Genomic DNA, 12,017 nt, shown 5'->3' with positions numbered 1-12,017 from the left:
ACACGTTGGCAAAAAAGTTAGCCATCACTGAGTTAGGTGGTTAGGTATATTTCAAGGCCAACTTTCTGCTCTTTTCAAGATCCAGTCTAAAGTCCCCTCAACTCTGAACTGTTGTTTTCCTGCTACTTTTATTGATATTTATCTCGAATTTGTCTTATGATAACATCTGGACAAACATCATTCTTCCCATCCCACATATAGAAACTAAATAAGAAAGCAACAACTTCATCAATCTGACTATATCTCATTGCATCATAGTTAAGTGCACAATAAGGTTGGATTCTTAAATGTGGAATGTTCTTAATTAGCCAAACTAATTAAGAATATTCATCATTTGAGAAGGTGCTTGAGGACAAAGTTCTAAATATGAATTCCATTTGCTGCTTCTCTATTTATTTCTTCTTTACTTTTAGTTTGCGTTTCATTCTTGTTTTGTTTCCTGTAGGTTTGAATTGTAAACATGAGATATATTAACTTTCTGCCAACTGGTAACCTCTGTTGATTGTAGGATACCAATTGGAGAAATGTTGAAATATACGCTTTTAATTCAGACACACAGACATGCATGGATCTATCTACGCATACACAAATTCATGCATACTATGATTTCTTTAAAAAATGATAGTATGGAACTTTGAACCTTGAACACTAGAGGGAAGCAGAATGATCCAAATAATACTATTAAAAGAGAAGAAGACTTTAATTTGACTTACTAACGCAGAATGGAGCCTTATAGTGGAGCACTGGACATATTGAAAGATATTTGTGAACAGCAGACTCGGAAGTTAATTTTAAGTGTGTCTGCCATTGTAGATAAACTATGTTTAAAAGATGCTATGGAAGAGGAATAGGTTTTACCAGGTAAGACTGCAACTGATCTGAATGTGGATCTAAAAAATGACAAGCTACAAGAATGCATAGAAAAAGATGATACCTTGGATATACAAATGGACAAACTTTTTGTTCAAGGTTTTGCCACCTGGAAAAAAAATGTGGTGGGAGGAGAACAGATATTTTCAAACATTATTTGTATTTGTTTATATTTAAACTGGAGAAGACTCCTGCAAGTCTCTTGGACTGCAAGGTGATCGAATCGGTCAGTCCTAGAGGAGATCAACCCTGACTGCTCTTTAGAAGGCCTGATCCTGAAGATGAAATTCAAATACTTTGGCCAGCTAATGAGAAGGAAGGACTCACTGGAGAAAAGCCTAATACTGGGAACAATTGAGGGCAAAAGAAGAATGGGATGACAGAGAACAATGTGGCTGGATGGAGTCATGGAAGCAGTAGGTGTGAGCTTAAATGGACTCCAGAGGATGGTAGAGTACAGGAATGCCTGGAGGAACATTGTCCAGGGCGTCGCGATGGGTCAGACACGAGTTTGCAACTAACAACATATTTAAATATGTTATACACATGTCATCCCCACTGATTTACTCATCATCTTACCTCCTCCTTGGGAGACAGGAAGGGATAGCCTACTTTACAAGTGATGTTCTGCCCCGTATCACAGCTGTCTTTTGGTATTTTCTGTATTTAAAATGATAAGAAATCAATTATTTATAAATAGTAATAATAGGGGGGAAAAGCAATATCCCAAAACATATTTGCACATTAATCGCATCCTAAGAGCCGTGGTAGCACAATGATTAGAATGAAGTTAGAATGCAGGCTACTTCTGTTGACTTCCGGCTGCCTGCAGGTTGGCAGTTCGAATCTCAGCAGGCTCAAGGTTGACTCAGCCTTCCATCCTTCCAAGGTCAGTAAAATGAGGACTCAGATTGTTGGGGACAATATGCTAACTCTGTAAAGTGCTTAGAAAGGGCTGTAAAACACTGTAAATCCATATATAAGTCTTATTGTTACATAGTCGCAAAACTTTGAGAACTAGAACTGATGAAGAATAATTGATCTCCCTGAGCAACTTCATGTCTGAGCAAGAACTGAAATTCTTTTAGGGTCTAATCAAACCCCACCTACTAATCCACATTCCTCCATATCCCTGGCTCTATCCTCCTCAAAACTCACCATTTCTAAAAGTGCTATTTATTCTTGAAACTTTCATCAACACTAACGAGAGCTTTCTTATTGGAAGAGTAACAGCTGGGGATGATTTTAATTAGGATTCAAGAGGAAAAGTTTGAAGTTCTCTCTCCATCTGCTATGGCCCTGATATGGATTTAATCCTCATGTTCCTTATTCTTAAATAGAAATACAAACATTCACACATTTAACATGCAGGTCTTGATTAACTCTTAATCGCAATAAGGCATTTGATGCAATTTTAAAGGAAATAAAATTATCCATGAGATTCAGTGCAGTCTTATACACCAGACAGGCACATTTTCCCCTGAAAAGTATGCAGAAAGTGACAAAAAATGGGAGAGAAAACTAAATTATATTAATGAAATACAATTAACAGGATAGCTTCTCTATTTACTGCATTCTATAATTTTCCTCTTCATAACATTAAACTATGAGAAGCAATGTGGATTCAAATCCAAGGCTTTCTGGCTACAGGTTGTACAATTGCTTCGTATATCCGCTCAAAACTAAGTGTCACTGGATTAAACAGGGTCTGCTAGCATTCCTAGGACTGTGGCTTAGATCAATTATTTTTTTTAATCAACATTTTCCTCTCATGATAATGGTTACCCATCTTTGAAATCTCCACAGGATTGTTTGCACGGGAACAATATATTGTCATATTATGTAAGCACAGTATTATAATAAATATTCCTCATAGAATGGGTTTTTTTTGTGGAAATATATATATATATATAAGAGATTGGACCCCATATGCCTTCTAGGGCTTCATAAGAAAATCTCTCTCTCTATATATATATATCTAAATGGTGGTGGTGGTGGTGGTGGTGGTGGTGTGTGTGTGTGTGTGTTTCTGTCTCAGTGGTGGGTTTCAATTTTTTTTAGAACCTCTTCTGCAGGTGTAGCCTGCTTTGTGGGAGTGGCTTGCCGGCCATGTGACCAGGTGGGAGTGGCTTGCCAGCCATGTGACTGGGTGGGAGTGGCTTGCCAGCCATGTGACTGAGTGGGAGTGGCTTGGCAGTCATGTGGCTGGGTGGGCATGGCCAACTTGTAAAATGTGATGAAACTCACTTAACAACGTTCTTGCTTAGCAACCAAAATGTTGGCTCAGAAACTCTGGCATTTGATGTAAGCAAGTCTTAAAGCTGTCAAGTTACAAGACCCTTGCATCCCTAAACCTTTAGAAAAAAAAACCCAGGGGTGTTCAAACTTGACAGCTTTAAGACTTGTGGACTTCAACTCCCAGAATTCCTCCTCTTGCTCTTCATCTTGATGATGTGCGGATGGGCGGGGGGAGGGAGCTGGAACCGGTTCTAAACACCACTGTAGATTTGTGGAACCTCTTCTATAGAAGAGGTTAGAACTGGCAGGAACCCACCCCTGATGTGTATGTTCCAGCATAACTCTGGAACACCTCCAGCAATTTCAACTAAACTTGGTACACAGATGACTTACTCTCTGGAAACAAATATTGTGTGGGTCAGACATCCATAAAACCCCTCGGGGTATGTATTCTGCTACGATACAGCCTGTTGTGCCTTAAAACAGCTTTTACTGTACTGCCGTAAAATGGTTTCTACTGTGCAGCGCAGTGGAGTTGCCATGGTAATGGCTTCACAGTACTCCACAAGGGGGCTCCCTTTGGTAACGGGGAAAATCCAACATTAGAAATTACATTTGGTCTGGACATTTCCCCCCTATAAATAAATACCTGGGCAATGCCAGGTTATGAAGTAGTATATAATAAATAAACATCAGTGTAAAGCTGGAATGTAGGAAAATCAATTATGAACATCACAGGAACTAATCCTAATTTCTCTAAAGCTATCCTAAGCAAATAGATTTGCATTACTTTTCTCCCCTCACAAGAAGATGATAATTTAAAAATATTTACCTCAAGTCCAGAAAAAATAATATTTGGAGAATGTTGCACATAGACTCTCGTATTGTAAGCACTATCTTTTTTATTTCTGACCAACATTTGGACCCAGAATTTCAAATTATTCTGTTTGATGATGAATGGAGATAAACTGAAAAATGTAAAAAAAAAAGATAAAGATCACAGATCATAAACAAGTGTAACACAGCTCTTGCTTTTTACATCTTAAACTATATCTTATATTAAGTCAGCAGCATATAATAAAGTGGAAAAACCCCTCAGAAAATTAGGTGGACATTTTTTGGACAGTTGCAGAGTCACATGGATTGTGGAGCCTTAAAATGGATTGTTATAATATCTATTTACTGTTAGAAATGGGATAAAATTTTATTACTTAATCATTCTAGAATTAAAAAAGAAAAAGTGTAAGCTTGACATTACATTACATTGCTAAAAACAACAGCTTACTATTTTAACTTTCTCCCAAGTAATGTTTAGTTTTGCAAAATAACTGTGATGTGACACCACATACTATGATTTCCCCCTTTTCTACAAACACTCAACCATAAATGGAGTAGGGAAATTTGCAGTGCAATGGTGAAGTTTCTTGAATGAGAACCAAAATATTTTCTTCTTCCTCCTCCTCTTCCTCCAGGAAAAAACAGTCCAGTTGCCTTTTGAAGAAAAAAGCACCTTTGAGGAGGGATGGGCTGTTACGGGTTCACCCAGGTTTGGGAGAACCCGTAGCTAATGTTATGGCTGGTTCGGAGAACTTCCAAATCCTATCCCTGGCTGGTCCCGCCCACCCTCCCCTCCCAGGAGTCTCCACGTGGCCCGTTTTGGATGCAAGGTAAGTGCAGGGCCCACGCAGAAACTTGGGGAGGGGGAAAAATGGGCCTCCTGGAAGTTCCGGAAGGCTGGAAACAATCCTGTTTCTGGCCTCCAGAGGACTTTTGGAGCCAGGGGGAAGCAGTTTTCACCCTCCCAGAGGCTCAAGGAAAGCTTCAGGAGCCTGGGGAAGATGAAAATGCCCCCTTCCATAGTGCGGAAGGCCGAATAGACCACGCCCACCATGGTCACGCCCACCCAGCAACGGGGCAGAGAAACCATTGCTGAAATTTTTGAAGCCCACCCCTGCTTTGAGACAACTATGAACTGGATGATTGAGAATCTCCACAGACAATAACTTCTTAAGATTATGTGTAGTTAACCCATGTCTTGCAGATCACATACATAGATGGCATACATAGTAATAATCAAGAATATACAGAAACCACTAAACAAACTGACTTAAAAGTAAAAACAAGATTAAAAAACAAGATTGAAAAACAATTTAAAAACACTCAGATGTTCTTTGTGATTACACAGTATTTAGAGCTACTGCTGCCCATTCCTTGTCACAATTCAGATGATCAATCAGCAACTAAGTGTGAACACTCCTGTCCTATTCAGTTTGGCTGAATTTACCTTTTCCCAAACATAAATCATGTTGATTTATTTAATCACATTAAATGCAGCCCATCTGGATGGCATACATAGTAATAATCAAGAATATACAGAAACCACTAAACAAACTGACTTAAAAGTAAAAACAAGATTAAAAAACAAGATTGAAAAACAATTTAAAAACCTATTCATTTGTCACAAAAAAGTTGTCATAAACACTGGCTTCTATTCTCCTTATGCACTTTTATTATGTGATTGCAAGTAAGAGGGAAATGCATTTTGTACATATTTCTGATATTTACATTTCCAGGCAATTACTGTTGCTTTGCCACATTGTGAGAGACCCAGATTTTGGCATGCATCTGCAATCCATTAGTGGCCCAAATATGAAAATTATGAATGGAATGATGGGATGGGAGGAAACATAACCTCCCTAATGTCACAACATTCCTAATTGCATCCTAATTACACAGAAATACTGTTGGAGAGAAGAGAATTTTTATCTTTTCCCAAGAAAGAGATAGCTTGAAGGAATTCTTTAATATTGCCCCACGAATGACCCCATGTTTAGATCCATGAAATTATGTTTGTTATCAAAAGCAATTCCATATTTCAAAAAAATGGGTGTTCCTGCTACAACAGTCTGTCTTTCTCAATGATAGCATGGAGAACTCTTAATTTTGAATGCATGCCCAGGAACACATAGAGACCTTTAGATATGTTTCTGCTTATGTTTCGCTTTCGCTGTACCTTCTCATTGCAAAGTGCACCCGTCTTCTAAAATAGGAATATGGTCCCCTCCAGCAGCCTGTAAATAATTCTTGACAGTTAAGGAGCTGCAAATAATGGTAAGAAAGACCAAAACTCCAAGTGACAAAATAAGAGAGTTGGAAGGGACCTTGGAGGTCTTCTAGTCCAACCCCTTGCTTAGGCAGGAAACTCTACACCACTTCAGACAAATGGTTATCCAACATCTTCTTAAAAACTTCCAGTGTTGGAGACCATAACCTCTGGAGGTGTCATTCTACTGATTAATTGTTCTAACTATCAGAAAATTTCTCTTAGTTCTAGGTTACTTCTCTCCTTGATTAGTTTCCATCCATTGCTTCTTGTCCTGCCTTCAGCTGCTTTAGAGAATACATTGACTGCAATTTCTCTGGGGAAACCCCTTAGAATATTGGAACACTGTGATCATGTCACTCATAATCCTTCTTTTCGTTAAACTAGACATACTCAATTCTTTTAACCGTTCTTTATATATGTTAGTCTACAGTCCCCTAATGACCTTGCAAGAGTATATAGCCTATATGGTAAGTGTCATCCCAACTGTTTCCCTTTCTGTCCCCTCCCCTCTCCCACATCATTTATTTTGGAGGCTCAGAGTGCTCATGTGACTTATCAGCCCGGTGATAAAAGGGAAAAAATAAGGGGCTGCTATGTTGGCCAACTATCAAGCATTTTCCATGTCTACTTTAGTCTACTTTAGATTTTTAATAATTTTTATGCATTGATCAGGATAATGACCTACCATTGCTTTTATTTCTATTTTGGTTATATTTAATTCTTTAAAATTGGGGACATGTTGGCTCAGTGGCTAATATGCTGAGCTTGTGATCAGAAAGGTTGGCAGTTCAGCAGTTAGAATCTTTACTGCATAACAGAGTGAGCTCCCGTTACTTGTCCCAGCTTCTTCCAACCTAGCAGTTCGAAAGCATGTAAAAATGCAAGTTTAAAAATAGGGACCACCTTTGGTGGGAAGGTAGCAGTGTTCTGTGTGCCTTTGCCGTTTAGTCATGCCAGCCACATGACCACGGAGACATCTTCGGACAGCACTGGCTCTTCGGCTTTGAAACGAAGATGAGCACTGCCCCCCCCTGGAATCGGGAATGACTAGCACATATGTGCGAGGGTAAACCTTTACCTTTAGCATTACCTAACTCTTTAAATCATATTTTAAACAGACCATTCAATTAGAAAATAGAGAGAAGCAGAGAAACGGAGAGCTAGAGATAGAATTTGTGTTTCATTTGACTTACCTGCTTCCTCCAATGGTTGCGTTAGCAGTCAGCTGTAGATCAGTGATACATTTGTTCTTGTTTCCACAATCTTTTGTGAAATGGATCTGCAAGGAATTCTTGATCAGCAATGAAAAGACTACACATTATTCAAACCCATCTCCCTTTCCCTCCTGGTCATTGTCCTGAATTCTGGAACGTCCTGATTAGTTTTTGTATTTGTATTTGTATTTTATTATTTGTATGCCGCCCTTCTCCGGGAGGACTCAGGGTGGCGAACAATTCAAGGGGGAAAAAAAGGGGAACATAAAAGACAAAATACAAATAATAAAAGTAGACAACAGTCGCACAGCCATACATGTCGAGAGGGGAGGGAACTCATCACCCCCAGGCCTGCCAGCAAAGCCAGGTTTTGACGGCTTTTCAGAAGGCCTGGAGAGAGGTGAGGGTCCGAATCCCTGCGGGGAGTTCATTCCAGAGGGCCGGAGCTGCCACAGAGAAGGCCCTCCCCCGGGTAATAGCCAGGTGGCATTGGCTGGTAGATGGCACCCGGAGGAGGCCAACCCTGTGAGATCTAATGGGTCTGTGGGAGGTAATTGGCAGCAGGCGGTCTCTCAAGTACCCAGATCCAATACCATGAAGGGCTTTATAAGTTACGACTAGCATCTTGAAGCGTATCTGGAGACTGATCGGTAATCAGTGCAGCTCACGGAGGATAGGTGTAACGTGGGTGTACCGAGGTGCACCCACAATCGCTCGCGCGGCTGCGTTCTGGACGAGTTGAAGTCTCCGAATACTCTTCAAGGGCTGCCCCTTGGCCAAGGGCAGATTCTTTTAATAGTGTCATCAAATTCCTAATATGAATTTGTAGAAGAGCTGTGCTCCAAGATTTCCATAAAATTTCTGATAGCAAGCCCAAGGTATATATACATGCTTGCATAGTCATAACCCCATCAACAGAATACTGTGGAAGAATGTGGCTGAAATATCTTCTTCTCCTACCACAGAAAGGCATTGGTTGTGTTCAAGAATGGAGAAAGCAAATAGAAATTTATTATAGAATAGGCAAATGGCCATATTTAGTCAAGCATGTTTTATTTTACCAATACAGGACCCAACATAACAATACCATTTACTTCTTTATTTTGGGAAAAATTAAGTGACCTCTCTAGTCTATACTGATTTTTGAATGTTGCATTTCTGCTATGGCCCTTCTCATCTTTGGAACAAGTTGGCTTGAAGAGAGGACTGAAATGAGTGGGGGTAGATGGAGCGACCTCTCTAGGGGTGACCTCTAGAGTGACCAGCTCTAAGTGACTAGTCTATCCTGATGTTTGAATGTTGCATTTCTGCTATGGCCCTTCTCATCTTTGGAATAAGTTGGCTTGAAGAGAGGACTGAAATGAATGGGGGTAGATGGAGTGAGTTCAACTCACATGTAGAGCATCAAATTTCATCCTTAATACACTATGTAACTCTATAGTGTAACACAAAAGTTAATTTTTTTCCACACTGTAGTGACTTACATATTCAGCTACTGAATTGGGTAGCTCACTGTCAAGGATTGGTCCTCTTTCAGGGTCAGAAAAATTAAACTCCAACAAAACCTTTATAGGGTCACGAAAGTCAGGCTTGCCCTGGAAGAAAATGCAAAGCAAATCAGGCATTAGAATTTTCTCTTTCTTCAAGAACAAGAAACTGACAATCTGAATCTCTACATTTAATAAGGCTCCATTCTAATCAGGATTCCTCTTTATTTTGATATAAATACAGGGTGATATATGAAGGAAGGGACCTCCACCTAGTCTATAATTAAAACTGCATAAATATATAAATACAGAAAGAAAAGAAAGAAAAAGAAATATATATTTATAACAATGAAATCTATCTCAAAACTGAAAATTATCTAGCAAGCATGGAATATGTCCCTCACAATTGCATGTGTTGTTAGGCAGACTTGGTTGTCATAAACAATAGACTTTAAAGATATAGTTCCTGAAAATTGGCAGAGAAAAACGTTTTCCATTTTGGCCTGGGCCAAGAATGTCTAGAAAGTATGGTGGAAGGACTTCCTGCAGTGACGTCATCATGCTGGGGTTGAGGAACGGCAGCTCCCATAACCTGTAACCCAAACTTCTTCGTTTGGGCTCATTTTTGAGCACTGCAGAACCTGAAGGGATCGGCAGATTCAGGTGGAAACTTTGAAGATACTGGGGTGGTGATGCAACCCCCCCCCCCAGTGGGTAAGAGAAACCCACTAAATGGACAAGTATCTATCCTGTCACTTGGACAGGACTAGAGCGATGGCGACCGCATACGAGGGAAGCGAATAGAGAAAGCAGTTGAAATTGAGGCATTTGTTATCATTGACAACCCAAAAAAGGAGGACAACAAGAAACTGATGGAGTGGGTGAGCTAGAAAGAAAAAGGCTCTGTGGTGAAGACTGTTTTTACAGTTCAGATTCTTGCCGAAAAGCAGTGAGAGCTGAGGCAGAGACCTGAAAGCTGCAGTGTGAATAATAGAAGGAAGTGGCCGCAGAGGGAAACCTGATAGGGAAGTCAGGAGGAAGCACCAAAAGCCGGCATTTACAATGGGAGCTGTTGAGAAGACCTGAAAAGCACACAAAAGATCATATAAGAGTCAAGCTGGTTGTTGTTTTTTCTCCTTTCTGCTCTTTTTTCTTTCCAAAGAATAGCTGAACTTTGAATAGAGTCTAAATCATGAACAATAAATCCAGGTAACGAAGAGCTCAAGTTTTTTGGGGGTGGGGTGCGGGGTATTCTACAAATATACAGTACTTGCTCTCCTCAGGAGTTGGAACTGGACAGGGGACAGTAGAAAAAGAACTGTTTTGGAATGGTTGGAAAATTCTCTTATCCCCACAACCACCACCACTTTGTTCTGTCTTTGCCCCTGGGTCTGCTGTGATTACTGATTGTGATTGATGGAATGGAAAGTGATACTGAGGAGAGGATGACATCTAGTGGATTATAAATTTGAGCTGTGAAGGCTGATGCAAGAAGAATTGACAGTGACATAAGGTGGATTAAAGAAACCATAGAGAAACTGATTATTAGAACTGATATAACTGAGAGATATTTATTTGCATAAGATAATAGTGTGATATATAATTCTGTGATATATAATAGCTAAGGATTAAAAAGAGACATTGAGGGCAAGCAATATCAAAAGCAAAGTAGACATAGCATGGATTAATATTGATTTGAATGCAGAGATCTAGGTTCCATAATAGAAGGACCCTCTGAATGGTATGAGATCGACTGTCTGGGTGGAAGAAAATAAGCCAACTAGTATAATTTTCGTATTAAGAGGTTAACACCCAACAATTACTTTCACTAAAAATTAATGCTTTCAAGCCTTATCAGTCCTACCCATCATTAGCTAATAAGCATTCAAAAACAATGGTGGTGATGATGAAGAAGATATTGATGACAACAGTGACAGCAGAAGGAATTATTTAGCTCAGGGCTATCAAACTGCCAGCCTGCGGGCCGGATGCATCTCACGCTGCAAACCACACCCGGTTTAGGAAAGGGGGGAAAGTCCCAATATATCACGTGACGCCACCATGATGATGTGAATTTGACACGCCTAAGTTTAAATCTTGTTGCTTGATAAAAATTAAAATATTTCCTTTCCAAGTTTTTATTTGTAACTAATGAGATATTGTTGTGACTTGTAAACCTGTAAACCACAAACATTTACGCATACACAAAATTTCATATGTTAATTTTCTGTGTTGGCAATGGCCTTTCATTAAATACAGGTCTAATTGATTATTCTTTAATTGCATCTGTTTCAAGGTGGAAGTTATTTGCAGTAGGAAATGGGTGAAAAAACTATGTAAAGGTAGATTCCCTTGAATCAAATAAAATTCTTTGAGACATATATGTTGTTGTCTTTGCAAAATATGGAAGTGCTCATGATCTTTTCTAGAATTATTACAAAACTAGCCATGTTTAATTAAGTGCTGCCACCCTTTCAGGTATGTTGGAAGTAAACGATATAGAGGACATGGCCAGAAAAATCATCCATTTGCTAGAAACTTGTCCCCCACAATTCAGCCCATCAATTGGCAGTCTACCATCTCAACTTATGACACATACTGCATTTCCAAAGTTCTGACCTTCAGCCATCCACCATATTTAATTTTTTATAAATGCATATGGAAAATGGAAAAATAATGCAAATGGAAAATGGAAAAAGAAAGTCAGAAGGGGAAGAGATTCATATGATTATATATATTTAAATTGTATATTTTTAAGGTATTTCCTCCATGCACATATCAGCACCAATCATCCTGAACAGCCTGTGATAATGGAAGTACATATATAATAATTTACATTTTGAATTTAATAGTAGGTGGGAAAACATTACAGGGATATTGTTCCCAATAAGATCAATATTAGCTCCCTATAGTAGACCAATACAATAGAAACAAGCTACGATCTGATCTGGGTCAGTCACTGGGAGCAGAGATTTTGTCTTCCGAGCTTTTGGACTTAATACAATAGCAGAGTTGGAAGGGACATTAGAGGTCTTCTAGTCCAACCCCCTGCCATTGAGATAAAGTCAATTATAGCAATAGACAAAGGAAACAGCCACTTTA

The 12,017-nt window shown here is 39.3% G+C and overlaps 1 protein-coding gene across 1 annotated transcript in view; it reads right to left on the bottom strand.

The window, feature by feature from the left end:
* ITGA1 (integrin subunit alpha 1) overlaps positions 1 to 12,017 on the bottom strand; it is a 94,316-nt gene that overhangs the window by 19,416 nt on the left and 62,883 nt on the right. Inside the window, exons 18-21 of the mRNA XM_087715481.1 lie at positions 8,913 to 9,023; positions 7,408 to 7,493; positions 3,941 to 4,076; positions 1,450 to 1,530 (exon numbers count right to left, since the gene is read on the bottom strand). Of these exons, the coding sequence (XP_087571607.1) occupies positions 1,450 to 1,530; positions 3,941 to 4,076; positions 7,408 to 7,493; positions 8,913 to 9,023 (414 nt within the window). The remainder of the gene's footprint in view (positions 1 to 1,449; positions 1,531 to 3,940; positions 4,077 to 7,407; positions 7,494 to 8,912; positions 9,024 to 12,017) is intronic.

Source organism: Thamnophis sirtalis, unplaced genomic scaffold, assembly GCF_051295495.1.
Source record: "Thamnophis sirtalis isolate CommonGarterSnake01/CBP01778 unplaced genomic scaffold, rThaSir2_p1.2 scaffold_5, whole genome shotgun sequence".
In the NCBI taxonomy this organism is placed as follows: Eukaryota; Metazoa; Chordata; class Lepidosauria; order Squamata; family Natricidae; genus Thamnophis; species Thamnophis sirtalis.
The sequence above is the reverse complement of the archived record's forward strand: the minus strand, read 5'-3'. Positions and strand labels throughout refer to the sequence as shown.